The sequence below is a fragment of the Monopterus albus genome, unplaced genomic scaffold (assembly GCF_001952655.1).
Source record: "Monopterus albus unplaced genomic scaffold, M_albus_1.0 scaffold27.1, whole genome shotgun sequence".
NCBI lineage: Eukaryota > Metazoa > Chordata > Actinopteri > Synbranchiformes > Synbranchidae > Monopterus > Monopterus albus.
The window spans coordinates 689,060-710,654 of NW_018127907.1; the positions used below are offsets into that span (position 1 = coordinate 689,060).

Here is a 21,595-nt window from a genome sequence, read left to right on the forward strand (position 1 = left end):
TCGAATTGTAAACTTTGTAAAAAGTGCCTTTATAATCAAAGTCAACTTGAGTAGTGACTCTGAGTACCCAGGCTTTATCGTCATGAAACTGCTAAGTTTAAAGCTACATTGTCTGAAAACCTGTACCTAACTGTTCCAAATGCGAGCTTTTCATTGTGTATGTGTATAAGGAGATGTCTGCTCACACAAGTTGCTTTCATGACCTCTGACTAAAGGAAGCATGTTTGCGATGTAATTTCACTGTAGACCGATCCAACAGTGGACTGCAGCAGGATACAGATTGGTAACAGAGCCAGATAACTCTTCTTACTTGTTTTGGTTACACAGTGGACGTTTGTTGGCCCTCCAAACATATTACAATTTATTCCACAGATGTGCTGCTTCAGATCCATCAGGAGGTCAGGTAAGGTCAGCCACAGTGAAGACACTATTCCCTGGTAAAGAGCATCTGTGTTTACCAGAGGACATTTGCTCCTTCATTCATCCATGCTGTGAATCACTAAAATGCTCAAGTAAAGGGCATAACAGCTCTGAAAGAAGTAAAACCTGCAGCTCCTGTCTTCTAGGCATCACAGGACAGAAGGAAGTTATAGTACTCTGTTTCTTTTACTTTCCCTTCTCGCCTTCACAGTTATTTAACTCTACATGAAGTCCAGCCTGCACTGCGACCCACATGCACCTCAGGCCCTTTAAACAAGATATAACCAGTTTATTTAGCAACATCACTTAAAGACAGGCCCATCTTTAGTTTTTGCACACACAGGTGGTAGAACACTGGGGGGAGCAGGTGTAAGAAAAAGCATGTAAAGCAAGCAGAATGAATAGGCTACTTTCTCAGTTGTGTGTGTGCATGTGGCTCCAGCACTAACAGGGTGTTTTCTGTATTCCCCCAGACATTTTTCTGATGACAATCTGTAAGAAATCATTATAAAGCGCTAGATGAGCTACAACTGACTCTAGGAGACCCACCGTTTTATGCTCTAGAGCTGCTTTTGATTTAACTACAAACCATCGCCTGCGTTTTGCACTGAACTGGACGCTATGTTCGTATTAGACTTCGGCTGTGTAGTGCGGCGGTTGTAGCCCCTCTGACCTGCATTGTCATGGCCGAGCACCGGGCTCCATTTTGTCGATATTTTGCTGTTCAGAGCGTTGTTGCAGCACACCGCCACTAGATGGCAGCATTGTTCTATCTTTTTTCCTGTAAACACAGATGTGCTCCAGTATGTTCATGGTTCCCTCTGGTGCTCTGATTAACTTAAATTTTATTATCTGACCTTAAAAGTTTTATTAGTTTTCCTGAGGCATTTTGTACCAATCACTGAATAATGTGTGACAGATCATACATTTCATTACAAAGTGGCACTTCAAACCATCAAAGATGGATCCCTCCAGGTTTTTGAAACTTCTCCCATCTCCACTTTCTTTCATCTCCCTTCACATTTTCTTTTAATCATCTGTCAGCGTCATGCTTTTGATGCATTTACTTTTATAATTAATCTCTATTCAGCCAGATGGTTCAATTAAGAGCAAATTCTCAGGCCCAGCATCCTCTGTGTGAGCTCTATTGACATGCAGTGAAACTAAAGGAGATATATTATTGATGTGCTAGAAAATTTCTGATCTCAGCCATGACTATGGCCTTCTCTCTTTTCTGCACCACCTTCTTTCATCTTTTCGGTCTTTGTGATTTTTCTCAGTTCCTACACCTTCATTGATCTGTCCATTCATCCTGTCTCCTGTGATCAGTCCCCTGGCTTGTTAATTGCTTTGATACTAAGGTACAGACACACACATGAGCAGACATATAGCCTTTTCAGGCCCTCTGACATCAGAAAGCTAATTACTTCAGAATTATTTTATATTTTGTCTCTGCAAACTTCCTGCCTGACCTACCTGAACTGAATGTTTGTCTGCCCGCTTAACTGTCTCTCTGACCATCTGTCAGTCTGACTGCTAGTCTGCTGCTCACCCTCTTCTGTTTCCTTTCCCTGTCTAGTCTGAATAATCACAAGGGAGATGTGCCCTAACTGCGAGTATACTCTGTGTGCACTCTCATCTCTCTGATGGGTTATGATATGTTGACTAAAATAGCCCATATTTCCTTTTTAAACATGTGCACATCCTATACTATCATCCCACACATTTCCAGTGGTGGAAGAAGTACTCGGATCCTTTATGTAAGTAAAAGTAGTAATACAGCATTGTATAAATACTTTGTTACAAGTAAAAGTCCTGCACTCAAAATATTAGTTAAGTAAAAGAACAAAAGTATTAGCATCAAAACATAAAGTACTAAAAGTAGAAGTACTCATTATGCAGAATGGCACATTTCACATTACTGTATTTCATATTATTGTTTTATAATTACTGATGCATTATTTTGTACATCACATTTAATGTTGCGGCTGCTAGAGGGGGAGCTAGTTTTAACTAACTTAGATGCATTTAATTTGGATTACTGCTGGGTAGAAGGTGAATCTTCCACCATAGATCAACAAGGTCTTATAATTCTACTGTATTTTTTTTATATTAATCTGGTTATGAAAAGTAACTAAAGCTATAAAATAAATGTAGTGAAGTAAAAGTAACAGCAAATGAAAATGGGTATTTTCATTTGCTGTTACTTTTACTTTTCATTTTCTGTACAAATACCTTAAAGTTGTACTTAAGTACAGTACTTGAGTAAATGTACTTAGTCACTTTCCAGCCTCTGTCTTCTCCCCACAATCGTCCATCCACATCATTCAAGCGTGAGCGTGCGAGGGACTGTGCACACACCTTCCCATGTGTGCTGGTGCGTGTAGTACAGAAAGGGAGAGGAAGGAAGTTCTCTACACAAAAAATGAGGATGGCTTTTTACGAGGAAGTGATTTAGACGATGTCCTGTCGTCACCAGGGATACCAGTATGTGGATGAGCTTTCTATTTGTGTGTGTGTGAGTGTGTACACACACGGTAGCAAAAGAACACATAAGGTACCAACAGATACATGGTTTGCATGTAAGAAAACCTCAGTCAAATGTCCTCCCTCCAACCTGGACCTTAGTGATGCTTGAAATGTTCAGTGACAATGTTGTCAAAGAGAGGATGTTGCTGTCTGGCCTCCTTAAATTGTTTGTGTTCGACTGCCTTGTTTATCTGAAAGGCTGGCTACATTCTGTGGGGGGTGGCATGTACAAGAGCAAATGAATGGGAAAAGGCAGGGTGAGAAGGAGGAGGTAGGGGGAGGGAGGGAGGGGGGCGGGGTGGGGGGCAAAGAGAGGAGAGGATGTAAGGATGTGTGCAGGGGAGAAGAGCTGTATGCAGATGGGGATCTATTTTCTCCGCACACACAGACGAGATGGAAATGAGTGGGCGTCTGTGACGTCAATCAGTGTAGACACACACGCACACGCACAGACACACACACACAGTAGGACACTCCCCTCCTTTTGCAGTCCCATGCTAATACATGCTTCACAGCAAACATAGGCACACACACATCCAAACGGGCTTATGATGTCACAGTCCCATTTCTGTCATTCATAAAAACAACCTTTGTGCGCCGTATGAATTTCTCTTTTGGACTTTTGAGAGTTCACAGAGGAGTCACAGTCCCAGAAACCCTTCTTATGAGGAATAAGCTGATCCTTGGAGCACCCTTGAAATTTTACTAGTGCAGAACAATGTATATGTAGTATATACATTACCAGTTACACAGTGGTGCATGAGCCGCTGTCTGAGGTAAAATATCAGCTAAACTTCTAGACTACAGTTTGTACAGCTGTACTGCCTTTATCACTAAAGCATAACCTGATTCTGTTATAAATCTGCTGTTCTCTCCACCTGATTGATCGTCTGTTATGTAAGCTTGTGCCTTTGTCACTTGGCAAACATTCTAATCCATTATGTTGCATTTAGTTTGCATCATTAACAAAGTAAGGTCTCAGTGACCCATGGGTTCCTAAGTGGATTCGACTCTTAAGAGACAGATAGTACTGACACCACCCAGGAAACATAAATCATCTCTAACTACACTCTGCATCAGTGCACAATGTGGAACGGGAGTTACAGTAATGATGGCACAACCAGAGCCTGAAAGATATAAGTGTGAAAACAAAGTACTATGATTGACAGGTTCCATTCCTCAGTGTTTTCTGATCCAGGCTCCATGTATAGCACGTATTTGTCAGGCTTGCCTTTAAGAAATCATCCATCCATGTCACACAGTCATGACGACACTGACTTCTATCTGGAGAAATTAAAACCTATTTTTGAAACACTCCTCCCTGCCTTACCAATTTGGCTTTTAAGGATGAATGAGTAGATAGAGTAAGTGGGCATCCGTTTCAATGTGGGGGTGAGGTTTGTGTGATGAGGGGGGATTGGAGGTGTGTGTGTGTGTGTCTTGCCAATTGCTCTATTTCTTTTAGTAAAATGTTTTTCCTGGCTGTTTTTTTTTTTATATAGGATTGTATCCTTTTGTGTCCTCAGCTGGAAGAGGACTGAGTCATAGCAGTCGAGGAAGCAGTTGGGGGGGGCACACACAGTGGGTAGGGGGATAAGGAGAAAGATAAAGGATGTGGGTGGTATGAGCTAAGGTGGGTGACACAGAAGTTGTAGTGAATAAAACATTTATGAATGGTGAATACTACACATCTATTTTTATCATCTGGTGCTCATTAGTCACAGAAGGTCTTTCTGCAAAGAAACCCCCACAAATAAATGGTTTCTACTGTATTGGTTGTGCGCCACTAATAGCATCTTTCTACCACAGGAGCTTAACAAGCTGTAACCTGAAGCTTCTCATACCTGTAATACAGCAGAACTTGAAGGACTGATGTGGTCCGTTCTGCTTTTCTTTTCCACTGCATTTTGTCGGTCACTGTTTACACAAGGGTGGGGCTGAGCCCGTCCCTACACCGCTTAGCAGAGAGTGTCAAGTCAAGGACTGCAATGCTCGTTAATCATGGTGCAACAAAATCTGCCAGTTAATCAAACAGCTGTTGAATTAGCAGAATACAGACTTGCAGAAATGTGACATCTTCACACTTTGTCAGCAGTCTACTAGGTGAAGTCTCTCTTTTACCTCTAACTGGGGAGCCACACTGAAAGCGAGATGTGTCTTTGTCATCGTATAGCAGCTGTCTGTCTGTCAGCAGGACAGCAGTGAGACAAAAAGTCCTTACCAGGCCAACCAAACAACACAAAAGTACTGGACAGAAGTAGTTTTAAGCTCATAAGGAAGAAATTACATTTTTATTTTCTTGGTTTTCCCCAGCTCACTACAAAGGGTGAAAATGAAACTCAGAGGCCTGATCAGTCGCAACAAATTGCAGTAGAAGCAAAAGACAACAGAATTTCTGTGATTTAAACACCTGACTGTGCAGATTACTGTTTGCTAAATGCTGACAGAGGGAAAAAAATAGACCTGAAGCATAACAAACACAAGGGTTCCAGGGTACACGTTAGTCTCATGTGTGTCTCGGATTCAGTGTGGACTGGCACATCTTTTCGAATGGAATTCTATCTGCAGGCTGAAACAGGCGAGAGACAAGTATAAAAACACTTCTGAAAACGTGTTCAGTGTGGATTAGGAGTAAACCAGTCAATGTTCATACTGTGCTTGAAAGTGATCACGCTGAAGTTTAACCAGTCATGGGAAGCGGCACTCATGCCCTCCCCCCAGGAGCACCCAACCTGTTCTCATCGCAGGGCATCAAATACTGATGTTTTTTCAAGTACCTTTTGAGTTGCATACTGATGCTGAAGGGTACCTGTGGCATCTGTGGAAGACACACTCGTGTCAGTATGAGACGCCAAAGGTACTTCACAAGACGTCAGTCAACGCCTTCAATTTATGCACAAACGTTTTGCCTCTAAGACACAGTTAGTTGTACATGAAAACCTACATATATGGTTAGGTTTAGGCACAAAAAATATTTGGTCAGGTTTAGGGAAAAGACAGTATGTTTTGTAAAAAGAACATTACACACCAGAGTAGAACTCCTGTCTCCTGAGGGAAAGTCCAGTGTCTGACCAATCCACACGCCCCAACCACCTCCTTCCAAAGTTTTTGCCATTATATACTTGAACGCCCTGTGTGTCTCCCACAGACGCCAAGGGTGCACTTGAGCATCTTTATGCGAAAGGTACCTGACAAAACATCACTATTTGACACCCTGGGAATGAAAGAGGGCCAGTGTACTTGGAGTTTGATTTAGTACCACCTGCTAAGGGGAACATGTGACAAAAGCAGGCAGAGGGTAGTGGAAACAAAAGCAGAACCCCAGACAAGAGGTACAAGTTTCATTACAGGTTGGTAGTTTCCTACAGTGGACAAGATCTTTAAACGTTGTATAATACCAGGTTTATTTAGTGCCGACTATCCTATTTTATACTGAATATACATACTGTAGTTGTCAAGTGCGATTTCAAAAGGGGCTGCTAATTGACCAAAAGGTAGTGGAATTAACCTAGGTAGTAAGATAAAGGGAGATTGGGGGATTCCAAATAACAGGCTGACAGCCATAATTATCTCAATTCACACTTTAGATATATCACATTTCATCCCTTAAGCCTTTGCTAACCCCAGCCTTATGCTTTTGTTTGCATTTATACTACAGAGGCTGCATGTGCAAGCTATTTGTATTTTTAATCTGATGTATTAAAAGATGTGAAATATGAACAAATAAAAATGTCTTTTATTTATTTTTTAAACCTATCATACCTGCGTTGTGATTATAATAAAACTGAAAAACTGTCGGAGCAAATGAACTAGACAGAGAGAGACAAAGACAGATGTGTGGGTGATGTTCTCTTTTTGTCTCAGTGAGTTTGAAGATGTTTATTGAGGGTGGACGGGTGGGCAGGCCATTAGGTAAATGATGTGCATGCAGCAGTGTGTGTGTGCATGCTTGTACATATGTGTGCGTATGCTCCTGCTCTGACATCACTGCTGCCGTCACTGCAGCCACCTCACAGTGACTCCCTTGTGACTGAAGGCCTGACAACCTCCCACACTCTCCCCATCAACTCCCCTGCTCCTCTCGCCTCACTTCATCTATAACCTCAACCCCCACTCACTCTGTCCTTTGCTTTCTGTCTCCCCCTCGACTCTAGTTTCTCATCCATCTATCTCTCTTCCACTACTTTCTCTTTTTATTTCACCCACCTTCTTTTTCTTTCCGTTTTAATCTCTCTCCCCCTCATTTTGTGTGTGGGTCTTCCCTGTCTTCCGTCATGCTATCTGCGATTACCGTTGCTGCCTGTCCCTGTCTCTATGGAAACCCCGAGTGGACAAGAGCGGCTAGGACATATTATAGAGACCCTGTTGGATCCCTCGCTCTATTTCTCTTACAGTCAGCCACAGACTTGCAACAGTGCACACTTAAGTGTATACTTTGTGTAAACATGGTGTGACTGTGCCACTACCTGCCAACACACACAAGACCCCCCAGGGGGGAAACCCCCCTTCTCCCCATGTGGCCATGACCTATCAGTGCTGTAAAAAGGGAGGAGAGGATGGAAGCATCAGTACCTAGGGACCTATATTTACATTTGAAGTGTGCACACAAACACATGCACACAGTCTAGCCCTTTTCTCTCCGCTTTTAGTCTCACGCCTCACAAACCATATTTTCCTCACATTTACACATCGTTGAGCCTGCTGTGTTGCGTAGACTGTGCGTCATTTGGGTTCAAAAGCATCTAAAGGACAGATGATTTGTGATAAGAGGCCTCACACTGACAGAATTCCACAGCTTTGGGTCGCTGTACTGGGCACAGTTATGATTTTACGGTCACACTTAAGTGGATCATTGCAGAGTGCAATCATGAGGAGGACACGTAAGCTGTATAGGATGTAATTTTGGGGGAAAATGGGGAGGGAGGTAAATGTGAGTGGGGCAAAACCACAAGAGAAAAAGGTGATATTGATATTCTTCTTCTCTTTAAAGTCAAGGCTTAGCTGCTTGGAAAGAATTACATTGCTCTCGCATCTGAAGGTTTGTTGAGTTTCCATTTATTTTATCAAAATATACATGAATAAACTACAACAAAAGACTACATTGAAGAAGACATCAAAATGGGCAGCAATAACAGGGGTCAACAACTGAACACACACCCAACCCAGCCCCAGTCCCTCCCCATTAGCAGTGAGATAAAGACAGGCCAATGATGCCTCACATTTAGGCACTTGATGTCCCTACCAAACTGTCTTTGGTCATAGTTGCCGATGCACGGCTTTGAACTTCAAACAGGTTTGAGGTGGATTTAGACTTGTTTAGAGGATGCTAATTCGTGCTGAGAGGACTGACACGTTTAAATGTAATTCCTCCAGTTTAGACAGATCTAGCAGATCTTCCATGTTTTGAGATAACCCAAAGATGCTTATAACCTGACCACCTCCATAGAGTAAACGTTAGCATTAAATAAATCAACACTAGATGGTAAAGGTAACCCACATGATTACAGAAAGACTCCACAAGGAAAAGGAATCCAGCACTACATCTTAACACAATTTACCTGAAAGCAATGCAGTGTATTAGCACACAATGTACTGTAATCAATATGCTGTACAGTCACTTGCAAAGGCATTGTTGTTGGCATTTTTCAGGAGGAGCTAATCAGTCTGTTTACCACTGAGAATTATCTTGGAAAGTCTTGCAAAAATAGATACATTTTTATTAAATTAAAAGCCTTTGCTATGATTTCAGGACGTTATCTAAATATTTAGCTACTCATGCATTGCCTAACTTTATGTGCATACAGTATACTGTATGTGTCTTTAATTGTATGTACATGTCTGTATGTGTTGTGCATGCATGTGTGTTTTGATGAAAATACTGTACACACTGGCAGACTTGTCCTTCTGTCTTTTTTTTTAGAACACACCCCTTCAGTAAAGGAATAACAAAGTTAAACTGGTAAAGAAGCATAGTAGTCACACAGTATTTGGCAGTGAGAGAACAGTCCTAATTATCCATGCATGATATCAACCACAGGCAAGGTCCACATTCTGAACAAACCCATTAAGAACAACACAGTAAGATCATGAGTGTACAAAAAGTGGAAGTGTGTGTGTGTGTGTGTGTGTGTGTGTGTCCATGTATGTGTGTGAATGTCAGCAGCACGGTTGGTTTCCCAGGGAGACCAAAGGGCTATGACTCATGCAGTGCATACAGCATTTTCTGGAATTTGAACAACATCGGAAGAATTATTATTTTCCCACAAAGCCCAGATAATTACATGAAATCATGTTAGGACCTTACAGAGTAATCAAGGAGTTTACAGTAAAAACCCACTCAACCACTGCCCCGTAAGTCTATTATAGACCAAACAATTTTATCCCTGGTTTATATTTCCACTCTCCAGCTCTTTCTTCATGTCAAGCACCTTCCACTTCAACAACTGTGTGTTTTGTGTAACTATGTGTGTATTTCTCTGGTTTACACGAGTCCAGTCTGTGTATGCAGCTGTAAGGGGTAAGGTTGGTAAAGCAGAGTTGATCCCCCTTGGGGTATGTAGTAGCTGCAGTAGCTGGGTTCTGCTAGATAGGGAGCACTGTGCTCGGCAAGGTACGGGGCAGGCTGGTAGAAGCACGTCACATGGTCTGTGTTGGGGATGATATTCTGCTCTCCTAAAACTTTCAGCGCCAGCACTGTGATCATGTTCAGCGTCTGACGCCGCTCATGTCCCATCAGACATACCGTGCTGTCATCTACCACGCGACGCAGAGTCATCAGGTACTGATACTTGCTTCTCTCCTCACCTATGAAGTGGTTCTTCAAGTAGGACAGGATCTTCCTCTGCTGCTCTTGCACATCAGGGAAATCAATAAAAAAGCGCGAGCACATGTAGCGCTCCAGTGTCTTTATCTGTGTCTCACTGGCCGGTCGGTAGTCCCTGACCAACAGATTGCTGTATTTCAACAAGCCACCACCTCGAATCTCCTCTGGGTTTCTGGTCGCAATTAGGCGGTAGCGCAGGTGGTCCATGGCCGCCTCAAAGTCACCATACATGCTCTCTGCCAGCACCTCGACATCAGGGATGGAACCAGATTCCTGACGAGCACTGCTCTGCTCGGGTATGTCTGCTGTTACCTTAGGGGCCTCTTTGTTCTCAGGCAGACAGCTGGATGCCTTATCTGCACTTGGAAGAGCAGATTCCCCTGGGCCTCCAGATTGAGAGTGAGGCAGCACATGCGAGGTGGAGCTGGGGATTGTGATTGGAAAAGAGACAGGCTCTGCAACTCGTGGCAACAGTGAGATATAATCTTGTTCCGGTTTATCCTCCAACTGTTGAAGAGGAACTCCTGGCTGAGCGGAGGACTCTTTAATCAGTTCCTCATTGTCTGCATTTAGAATCAAAGGCTCCATGTCTGAAGATACCTGAGGTACAAGTTCCTCTGACTCCACTGGCGTAGTGAGGCAGAGGAGGGGAGGGCTGAGGCAGGGAGAAGGAGGGGTAAGACAGAGTGGAGGAGGGCTGAGGCTAAGCATAGGAGGGGTGAGGTAAGGAGGGGAGCTGAGGCAAGATGAGGTAGGGCTGAAACTCAGGGTCGGAGAGCTAAAGCTGGTAGTGGGGCTGACAGTGTTCAGCGTTGATGATGACAGACAGTGAGAGGGAGGGGTCAGACACAGGGGAGGGCTGAGACTGGGGGGTGAGGGAATGAAGCATGCAGGGGGAAGACTGAGTACAGGAGGGGTGAGACACGAAACGGGAGGGGTAACACCGTGGGAAGAGGAGAGTGAAGTAAGGGTGGTCTCTTGTGGGCTGCTGTTTGGCTGATTCAAGTCCATTTTTTCAGCTTCATCACTGAGCTTCATCACCGAGGTATGTACTGGTTCTTGGGTGTTTGAGTCGGGTGTATCACTGTGTGCAATTAATGTGTCCGGTGAGTCAGGAGGGTCAGACTGTTTTGGTGCTGAGTCAGATTCCCCAGATGAGGACTGATCTTTCTCATCAAAAGCCACAAATGCAGCGGGCATCTTGTTTATGCTCTGATCACTTGTTCCACATAAGCCCTCTGTGATTAGCTGAGAGGATGATGCCTCTTGAGGTAATGGGGACATTGGATCCACAGTAGAGGTGGCGATTATGTCAGGGGCTGGATCAGGAGCTGAGGTAAGGTCTTGGTTTGAATCTAGGTTACTAGAAGGATTGAGTTCAGGCCCAGGACTTGCTGTTAGAATAATGGTTGTTGGGGTAGTTGTATGGTCTGAACAGGGTGCTGCTGGCTTTGGGTTAAAGGCTATCTCGGGTTCAGGGCTGGGACAGGGCACACTGACAGGTTCGCTTTCAGAGACTGGACTGGGGCAAGGGTTGGGGGTAACCTTCCTGCACATCCGGCGAGGGGGTTTGGGAGAGGAGTGTTTGAGCACCACCATGTGACAAAGTCTCTCTGAGGCCTTACAAGAGGGAGAAGACAAGGTCTTTTTGTCAAAAAAAAGGCTGGGCGGTGCAGGTAAAGTATCCTGAGTATCTGGAGGACTGACAGCATCAAGTGTATTAGGTGATGTTTCTGAGTTATCTGTGGGCGGTGTGCTGTGACTCTCCAGTGTATCCTGTGTGCCAGGAAGCTGTGTGTAGTCAAGTGTGAGAGATTCGGAAGAGGTGGAACAGGAACAATCAATACCCTGTGTGTTTTCTGTGTCTTTTGCTCCTGACGCTAAAATCTCTTCTGTCATTTCACCTATTTCTGTGTCGCTTTTCCTCTCTGCTTGTATCTGCTCCCCTGTCTCTGTTTCTACTTTTCTTTCAGCTGCTGCTTGTGTCTCTGAGTAAGTGCTAGAGTCCAGAGCTGACACATGTCGCATTTCATCTTTTTCACTGCTTCTCTTATCCTCACAAAAGTCTGTTTTATCAGAGTGCTCTGTATTGTGCAGTTCTTCTGCCAGATTTAGAGACACTGCCTGGGTTTTGTTTGAGGTTTTTGGAGACTCGGACTGCACCATCTGCTCTGTGAGATCTTTCTGTTCATCAGGGGGCTTTGCATGGTTCGACAGTTCATTCTGATTTGAATGTGCTGGTTGTTGGCCGTCTGAGGGCTGGGTTTGCTCTGGCTGATCTACCTTCACTGAGCAGTTGGTCTGGTCCAGGATCTCTGATTCATGCCTGAGTTCACTCTGAGTAGGCGAATCAGCTTTCTCAGTGGTTTGTTTCTTTCCTGAACAAAGGTTTAGATGTGTCTGGTCAGAGAAATCAGACTCAGTGAAGTTTTCACTATGTTCTGACACTTCTTTCAGCTCCAACAGGGTTTTCTCTTTGCTGTCTGTTTCCACTATGGAGTGTTTTGTCTGATTTAAATGTTCAGTTTGTTGTGGGAGGTCTGTTTGCGACTCCTTTTCGTGCACCTCATCTCTCTGCTGTGTCCGTCCGATCGGAGCCTCCTCTTTGCTGGATAAGTCTTTCTCACTGGAGCTTTCTGTTTCTGGAGCAGCGGCCTGTTTGAGCAGAGAGGGAGAGCCTTGATTCGGATCCTCTGTGGGCTGCTCCTTAACATCAACAGTATTATTTTTGTGCTGTGACTCCTGCTGCATGTAGGACTCCAGGAGACGGTCGAGAATGATCTGGAAGGAGTCAACACTGAACTCAAACTGCCTCCTCAGCGTGCTCACAAATTTGAGCTCAAGGTTTTTGCCACTGTTGTTAGAGAGGGAGATGAGGCTCCAGCGGTCGTGTTCATTGAAGACCTTGACCATTTTCTGGACGTAGGCCTCCTTCATTGTAGAGCAGCTGATCCGCTCCCTGTTGACCCCAGCAGGCAGGCAGTCCAGCAAGCAGCCCAGCACTGACTCTTTGATCACCTGGGAGGAGAAAAGGTCAACAACATAACAGCTCCAACTAATGACTGCAATCTGAGTGTTTGTTTTACTGAGCTGAATATTGTGGCGCTCTTGTTTTCTATATAAACTAGTTAACATATTCAAGTCAGCACTGCTGATTCCCCCTTATGGTAAAATGTTCTACATTTACATTGTGGTTGGATAACAATAACATCATTATCAGTATAGCACCACAGAAATCAATAATGCAACATCCAAGAGATAGTAGAGATTATGCGCCATGGGATTATAGAGCAGAATGAATTCTGGGTCATAGGGGGCACTGACGTCCAGTGCTCAAATCATTTATCTAATTAAGCAGTCATACCTGGAACTCCTCCTGGCTGGGCAGTTCCACTCCAAAAATGATGTCCAGGTCCTTGTAGCCTGTTCCGTTGTCGCGAACGAGGACGTGACTGGCCGTGGAGCCGTTCAGACGAACATCTCTTACTATGATTCCCTGCTTCTGCAGCCTGGCCCGCACAGCTATAATGATGTCTCGAGGACGCAGCTCCAAAGTGGGAAAGTTCCCACGTCCGTGGATTGGAACCACTTCAGACAGAACCTGATGGAGAACTTCCACCTGTTCAGCATTCAGGCTGTAGAACCGCTGGTTGGGTTTGGTTTCAGACATGCTGCTGCACTGAAGAGAGGGACAGAGGACACCAATGAGACTTTATTATAACTCCCGAGCAAAATGTGTTGTGTTTAACTCTCTCGCGTTGTCTGTCTCTCACACAAACACACACTTAGCACTCACTCAGCCTCATAAGCACACTCCCTGCCAGTCTGCTGTCTGCAAGTCACAGTTTGGCTGACAGCTTTTCCACAATGTTAATATAACTGCTGTGTTGACAAGCTGACACATGGAGCAAACCACATAGATGTGCTTTGCATAAATATTCTTCCATTGCTCAACCGTATCACAACAAATTAAGAGAAAGTGTTTGACTGATTCACAGGATCTGAAACACATTACAGTATTTACTCTTCAAGACTTATATGCTAATTAGTCTTTATACACTCCAGCTCAGTCAGATCCAGTCCAATTTTAAAAAACATTTCACAGAACAACAAAAATGCATTTATACTCAAATATTGTGCAAGATAAAGGTAATAATTTAATACATGTAAAGCCATACTATAACATTGTTTATTGATTATTTCCACTAGAGAAGCAAGGGTTAAGCCGAATGAGTCATCACCAGCAGACTGCATTAATCACACCAACGTCACAAATTAAAGACACACATCTGTTTTTGTGTCTGTGTGTGCAGGATGATGTGTACACATTACAAACTACTTACACACAAATTCATGCGAGTCCACACACTTTTAAATAACACTTTGTGCAAACTGTAACACAAATTGGAACAACGTGGGATTCAGTATCGGCCAATTATTTTTGTTTAGCTCCCACACATGTAGTCCTTCTGGCAGTTATTAATGTATCCACACTCCATCAATCAATCACTACAAACTAGACATATTTATCAATAAAATAAACAACCTTTTTTCAGACCAAGTTAGTCATAATAGTCTCTGTTATGTGATTGTGTGTTTGTAGACGCATGTCAGAGTGTTTTAGGGAGTGAGTGCTCATGTTTCAGTGTGCAACTGTGGCTCATAGCAGCCCATTATGATCTACTGTTTGCTTTAATCAATAGTTGTCAGTCAGCGCTACAGCTGAATGCTGCTAATTGCTATGATTTGTCAATACTAGCATGGTAAACACTGAGATACTAATGAGCAGTAATGGGATGCTTTCTGATAGCAGTTAGTCAGACATTGGATGACTATTGTCTGCAACAACCACAAACACACTATTATACAGAGTGTTTATAAGATCTTTAAATGTGGCACATATTTCAACTAAGACAAACAGCACTTTACTCCATGTCATCTGTCTGTAAAGCCAAAATAAAGACTACCTCTTTGCTCATTCATAAAGTACTCGGTATGCTTACCAGAAGACCAAGAGTCTGAGAGCACAAAGCTCAGAACTATTTCTGGATGGGACATCTGTCTGTACTCCCACTGAAGGTGAACTTCAACTTGCAAAAAATGGTAAATATGCATCCAGAGGCAATAAATACAATTCCAGATGTTGACACTGATTGTATATATACAGTGAAACAATGTGTTGAGGAGGTAGAGAGGCACCGCAGGACTGTTTTCCAGCTGGCCCTTGTATCTCCCCCTCCCTTTTCACACTCTTCTGCAAACTTGCAGCCTGAGTGACTCATCCAGGCATATCGGCTCAGCTCACACATAATCTATGGCCACTGAAAACCCAACAAATCCAAGGGTCTCATATACACCGGACCGGATCTAAAACCAACAAACAACAATGATCTGTAAACTTAGGTTGCTATCTCGGGTATAAATTCTGTCAAGCAACACACAGGGAACCCGAACATTTGTGTCCCATGTGTAGTTTGGATCTAGAGTTTTTTATAGGACAGAATGGGCAGAACTATATTCTGTCCTATGTGTAGAAAACTCCAGATATAGCCAGCACAGTCCTATGTGAGACTGACTTTTTTAATTATATGGTGTAATCGCATGTATCTAAATATTCATTAGTATTTGATATGTTATTCAAAATGTAAGTCCAGTGTCTACTGACCATATATTTTGCACAGAATCTATAAAACAGTAAGTATAGGATCTTCAAATTCCTATTACTAAACTTGTCAATACTTTTCTAAAAAGAATGAGAATTGTTTACCCATAAAATATCAGCCAGCTGGAGGCTATAGTTTCTCTCTTGTACAGTCTCAGTCCATCAAACTTACTGGAAACGATCCAGTGCTGAGGTTCACTCTACCCTGCTGGTCTTCACCTTAATCACCTAATCACGCACTAACAACTGAGATTGCAGATAAACGCGTTTAATTAACCGCAATTGCAATGATGAAAGGCAGTAGTACTTCTGAGTACCACACTAGATACTGGGATATCTGCTTCATGCAGCCACACAATATTAATTCTCCAACTTTACTGAGCTAAATGTTCTTACCTGTTGCTGTGGTATTTGCGGGAGCGAGATGCTCCTGGCTTAACAGCGAAATCAAACCTTGAGTAGCCTCTCTACCGACAGTCAGGTCCTGTTGTGCGTGGGTTGGTTTTTCTTCTCAAGTCCCTGTGGTGATGCGACTCTGTCCCTTATAAGGCGTAAGAGGCTAGAATCTGTGCGCGAGTTCATTCGGGCGCTGTCCGGGAGGCGCGTGGTGCTGAAATGAAGACCGAAAAGAGTCCTCGCGCTCTTGTTTTCTCCTCCGGCCGCCCGGAGTGTAACGCAGTTTCCATAGCGACCTGCCGTCATTCAGTTATGACTGGGAAGTGTGTGTGTGTGTGTGTGTGTGTGTGTGTATGTGTGTGTGCGCGCGCGCAGCAGCAGTCTACAATCACAACGATGGGGGAGTTGTGCGTTGTGGTGGTGGCGCGGTGGGCGTTAACAGGTGTCAGGGGTAATTCGAGTAGTTTGTGTGTGCCAGTTCCTAAAGTTTAAAATATGAGCTATATCCAGAAACGTACAGAGGGCTTTAAGATAAAACCTTATGCATAGTAGACTACTGCCTGAATGAAAGACTGACTAGACTAAGGGGGTTAGTTAAAGTAAGAATGGAGAAGCTCTTCATTGTGTGTCCTGCTCTGGTTCACCTCAAATGTTACCCCTGGCTGCGACAGGACTGAGGCCAAGATTTAATGCTTGGATTATGCAGCTAAAGGAATTCAAACCTGAAGAGACAACCTCTGACGACAATACCAGTCTGCCGAAAATATAGGCTAGTTTTGGGAAACATTTTGAAACACTTTTCCTTCACTTCTTCATTCAGGCACACATCATTATGTCTAGTGCTGTATCCGTAAAGTATCAGCAGATATAGGCCTACAGCATGACTCATTCATGATCCCTCCCCATGCCCCAGCCGTTAATCCCCCCAACCCCATTCCCTTTCGGCTGGCAGGTGCACACAAACACCGGAACCCCTCACCGCCACCCCCAACCCCTGCTGTCTGCTCCATCTCTTCAACACCATCTAGCCTAAATCCCTCTATGTTTCCGTCAGCTCACACACCAGTCCAGATGGTCTCCATGCGGGACTGTACAAAAACGGTTACAGATGTTACATGCTCGTTAATGCGTCAGAAATAAAGTGAAGGAAAGCAAACAGCTCTGAAGAAAAGGTCAGTTTACTCCTTCACCAACAACACGAATGACGTCACTAGACGTGTACCACAGCCTACAGATACCGGGTACAAACCAGGCTATTTTTAGCCTGGATGAAACTTGTCTGCTCCGGACACGCACGACCGTCCATTTCTCGAATGGTTGCGACGTAGGCGCGAGCACGTCGTGCAAAATCGTGACCGTGTGACGGCGGTGAAAAGTAACCCTCAGTACCAGCGATAGCATCCAAAGAGGAAAGTAAGTCAAGATAGTTTACACATCATTTCCCAGCAGCCCACTTTCTTTTGGTCCACCAGAGACGAGAAATCATTCCACAGATACCGCTGTGCTTAACATGAGCTCATTGAACAATAATAATCTAATGGGCGGGGTATATAATATAAACCCAACCAAAACATAAAAGTAAACTGCACTGCTTCAACCTCGGTGTTCTGCGCGTGTCATACGTACGTACACATACACAATTTCAACACTTTCTTAGCAGTGTATAAATTTTTTTCTCAAGCGCTACCCCGAAGAAAAAACACATTTGTGTTATTAGGATACAGCAGCAACACAAATGTGAAGCTGCCAATCTGCCTCACCGAATTTTAGCAAATACGGAAGTGTCTAGAAGTGAAGATCTCGCCTCGCTACAGTGGTGAATGTCGCCCTAAAAATCAAAACAACAACTGTGGGAAATAAGCAAGTGGTTGAATGTTACTTTGTGTCTGCACATAGCCAGACACGGAGTACTCGTCTCCGAAAGAGTCCATCATGTCGAATATGGACAGTATCCTTTCCTGTGTAGTTTAACGTACCAGTAGCAGAAGCTAGCCAAATGTACGTAAGCTGGGCTTGCTAGCTAATACTGCCATGCAGTAGCGTTAGGCTAGTTAAGCTAGCTTCCAGCTTTTGCCCATTCATTCAATGGTGAAGGAGAATAATGACCAGTTGGCTAGCTCACTTTAACTTATTTTGATGACACTTTGGTTAAAATTTTGCTTGCATAGGAAAACCAGTTTAAATTCCCCGCATTGAGAATTAACTGGATGTCTCCAGGTGCATCGGTATACAGTATATTTTGTAATGCTAATTTATTACCATTACCAATAGAAACCATCCCTTGACTTGTCATACAGAACATTTGTTCAACCTCAGATTTGCCGTCAAGGAGCTACAGCGCAACTCAAAGAAATGTGACAAAGAGGAAAAGGCAGAAAAGGCTAAAGTGAAGCAGGTTGGCTTGTTAAACTGAGGATTTGCTGGAGACTAGGATCCAGAGACCAGCAGGGCTACAGTACAGCTGCACTCTGTATTATGTAGGTGTGTGTATTTTTTTTTTTTTTTTACTTTATTTCTCAGGCTATCCAGAAGGGTAACGTGGAGGCAGCCAGGATCCATGCAGAGAATGCCATCCGTCAGAAGCATCAGTCCATTAACTTCTTGAGGATGAGTGCCCGTGTGGATGCTGTGGCTTCTAGGGTCCAGACTGCTGTCACTATGAACCAGGTCGGGATTACAGGTCAATGGATTTTAGGAGACATGTCTTGCCTTCTGATGGTTTGTAAAACATAAACAATGAGCTGTAAAAAAAACATACATAATGTATTTACTGCAGTCGTGCATCAATTTTCTATGAGGATGATAATCCCCTCATGTTTCCTACCTTAAATGTCTTCCCCCTTTTCGTAGATATCTGAAGAATGACCCCTTGTATTCGCTGACAGAAATGTGGAAATGAAGTACTGCTATCAAAGTAGTAGAAATATGTTATACAACTGTAGTATTCACTAGATATTTCACATGCATTGAGTTTTTAAGTATATTTTTTAAAATCAGAAAGCAAAGAGCTGCACAGCATAACTAGTTCAAAGTAGTCATCCCTTAGGATTCACTCCATTAAGCGTCCTACACAAAGGAGTCAGAGGGAGTGAGAGTGATCAAAGAAGGCTCAAGCAGACATGCAAACAAAAAGCCACCAATTACATAATGTCATTAGATGCACTTCAGACTTTATGCTATTAGTTTCTAGCCCTGATGAGAGTGACAGTCTCTTTTAAATTGCTTTAAATTAGGTTAATTGTACGGCAGGCATCATTTCAGAGAATAGAACGTAATAGTGTCTATAGAAAATGAAGCACAGTCTGAGATGGTATATCTGACAAGCCCCTCTAGCAACCTCTGCATGTTGTTATACCACTACTGCCTGTGTCACAGAACAGTGGTTAACAGTGAGCAAGTGACACCTAGTGGATATATAGGTTACAGCACCTTAAGGTTTGCCTTGTCAACAGCCATTTCACTGTCTTAACTTTAAATACCCTGACCCTCTTTTGAATCATAACAAATTAGACCAGTAACAAGTGAGAGCACCACAGAGGTGTCACCACATTATGTGTTTCTCTTTCTTGCCCAGGTATCTAAATCTATGTCTGGAGTGGTCAAGAGTATGGATGCTACACTGAAAAGCATGAATTTGGAGAAGGTAGAAAGTTAACCCATATACATGAGCACAGCTGGACACATGCAAAGTGAAGCAAAACAGTTTTATTAAGATTACTGGAACTTCTGTGTTCATACCTCCCTGCAGATTTCTGCATTAATGGACAAGTTTGAAAACCAGTTTGAAACACTTGATGTGCAGACAGCTCAGATGGAAGACACAATGGGCAAGACCACCACTCTGACAACTCCTCAGGTAAAAAGCACCCTTCTGTCGTATGTTGCTATTTATCAGGACACTCATACCTCTGCAATAAATTGAACATCTAACCCTGTTTGCTTGTTTGCTGCTTAGAGTGAAGTGGATATGCTGTTGCATGAGATGGCTGATGAAGCAGGGTAAGTACAGCCCCATTTCCAAACTGTTTAAACACATACAAAACAATGACAACAAACACATTCTGCAAAATAAGACAAATAAATTGTACTAAAAGCTTCATTTAAATTGTTTTATTTAAAAAATATATCTACATTTCAAGCAGAAATCATGGTGTTTTCCCTGTTTTTTTTAGATTGGATCTTAACCTAGAGCTCCCTCCAGGCCAGACTTCCTCATTGGTATCAACTGTGGCATCAACAGAGCAGGTAACGCATCGCTCTGATCATTAGTCTATTGCTATTTTGGTATTTTACATCACAAAACAGAAATGTTTGGCACTCTCATTGGTTCACATGAACTACTGTCACCCAAATCACTGCAATTTAAAGTGAAGCTCTGTTTACACCTCCTGTACGATTTAAAAGCATTCTTTAAACATTTGTAATTTGGAAACTGTGGCTGTGGTTGACTTGAATTGTGCACAGTATATAGATTCTGACACATTTTCACAATGAACAACAATGTTAAATTACCATAGGAACCTCTCAAAACATTTCTATGGCTCAATACTCATATGCAAAACAAACATGTCACCAAAACTATCTATGCACAGCTTGTCATAGAGCTTAGCTGAATGCAATAGCATGACAAACAAGCAGCGCATTTAGCCCTTTTCCACCAATACAGTGACTGTGTGGAATACAGTGATCATACAGATGGATAGTGGGGAAGTAGGTTATGTATCAGGAAGTGTTTGAGTTGTTCCAGTTTTGATGCTTTTTCCATTATGACAAGTCACCAGTGGAATCAGTTATAACCAGCATAATTATCAGAGTAAAGCATAGGAATTCTACAGGTGTTTGCCTTTGTGTTTTGTGTCATTATCAGGACGAACTCTCCCAGAGGCTGGCCAGACTGCGAGACCAGGTATCATAACGATGCAGGAAAGAAAAGGGAGAGCACAGGAGAAGGAAAAGGAGACTGGGAGAGAAAAGTGAAAGAAAAACGTAGAAAACACATTTAAAAAGGTGCCTGAAAGCTTTGTGCCCTTCGCTGTGTTCAAGGTTTGTTCTTTTGCGAGAAATAAAGGAGTTGCCTCATAGTAGAAAAGTGATTAATAGTGTTCATTTGCACACTCACATTTAACCTTTATTTATGATTATTTATTTGCTCAGCAATATGACCCTGATATGTTTCTAACAACTAACAAATCTTTCCAAACTGGTTATGTAGCATGTATAAAATGCAATAAAAATATATTTATGTGTGAGTTTATTTATTTACCCACTGACTGGATGTTGCTAAGGACATGCTTTTACTCTAACTGTGTCTTTAATGCATGTCTGTTTTTCCTCCAGTTGTGGCTGTACTGTTGTATCAAATGTTATTTTTTTAATATTTTACCCAGAATGATGACTCATGGTAAACATTTGTCTTGATTGTGTTTTCTTCATGTTGAATGCACAGACAGAAAGTCATTAAAATTGTTTTTAACATATTAGTCTTGTCGCATTTTTGTCATTTCTTGTTGGGTTTTGGTTGAAGTGTGCTCCTCTGCATTTCTCTCTGTCCCTCTTTTTTCCACCTTACCCCATCTGTTTCTCTCCTCCAACAGGGAACAGATGAGAGGTCAAAGGTGTCACCTGTGGAGGAAGCGGCTTTCTGCCGCTCGCATGCTAGTGCCTCATTACACACACACACACACACATAGTTCACCATATCCTAGGGGGTAGGCAGACTCAGCTGGAAGCCATTACAGGTGCTGTCCAAGCACACACAAATACCT

At 43.0% G+C, this 21,595-nt stretch overlaps 2 protein-coding genes across 3 annotated transcripts; one reads left to right on the plus strand and one right to left on the minus strand.

Annotated features, from left to right (window-relative positions):
- Window positions 1-8,063: 8,063 nt before the first annotated feature.
- LOC109957526 (nuclear receptor corepressor 2-like) lies at window positions 8,064-16,729 on the minus strand. Of its 2 annotated transcripts, none has more exons than XM_020595464.1 (3): window positions 15,831-16,729; window positions 13,137-13,446; window positions 8,064-12,790 (listed from the first exon to the last, which is right to left on the minus strand). In XM_020595464.1, exons 2-3 carry the CDS (start codon window positions 13,440-13,442, stop codon window positions 9,431-9,433), a joined length of 3,666 nt encoding a protein of 1,221 aa, XP_020451120.1. In that variant the 5' UTR covers window positions 13,443-13,446; window positions 15,831-16,729; the 3' UTR covers window positions 8,064-9,430. The 2 variants fall into 2 exon arrangements, with proteins under 2 accessions (XP_020451120.1, XP_020451119.1); XM_020595463.1 differs by having other exon boundaries at window positions 13,137-13,451.
- Window positions 16,730-17,304: 575 nt separating this feature from the next.
- On the plus strand, window positions 17,305-21,291 carry LOC109957527 (charged multivesicular body protein 1b-2-like). The gene is made up of 8 exons (XM_020595465.1): window positions 17,305-17,778; window positions 18,128-18,225; window positions 18,351-18,497; window positions 19,405-19,473; window positions 19,579-19,686; window positions 19,786-19,829; window positions 20,003-20,075; window positions 20,698-21,291. The coding sequence occupies exons 1-8, from the start codon at window positions 17,763-17,765 to the stop codon at window positions 20,743-20,745; spliced, it is 603 nt and encodes a 200-aa protein (XP_020451121.1). The 5' UTR covers window positions 17,305-17,762; the 3' UTR covers window positions 20,746-21,291.
- Window positions 21,292-21,595: the final 304 nt, after the last annotated feature.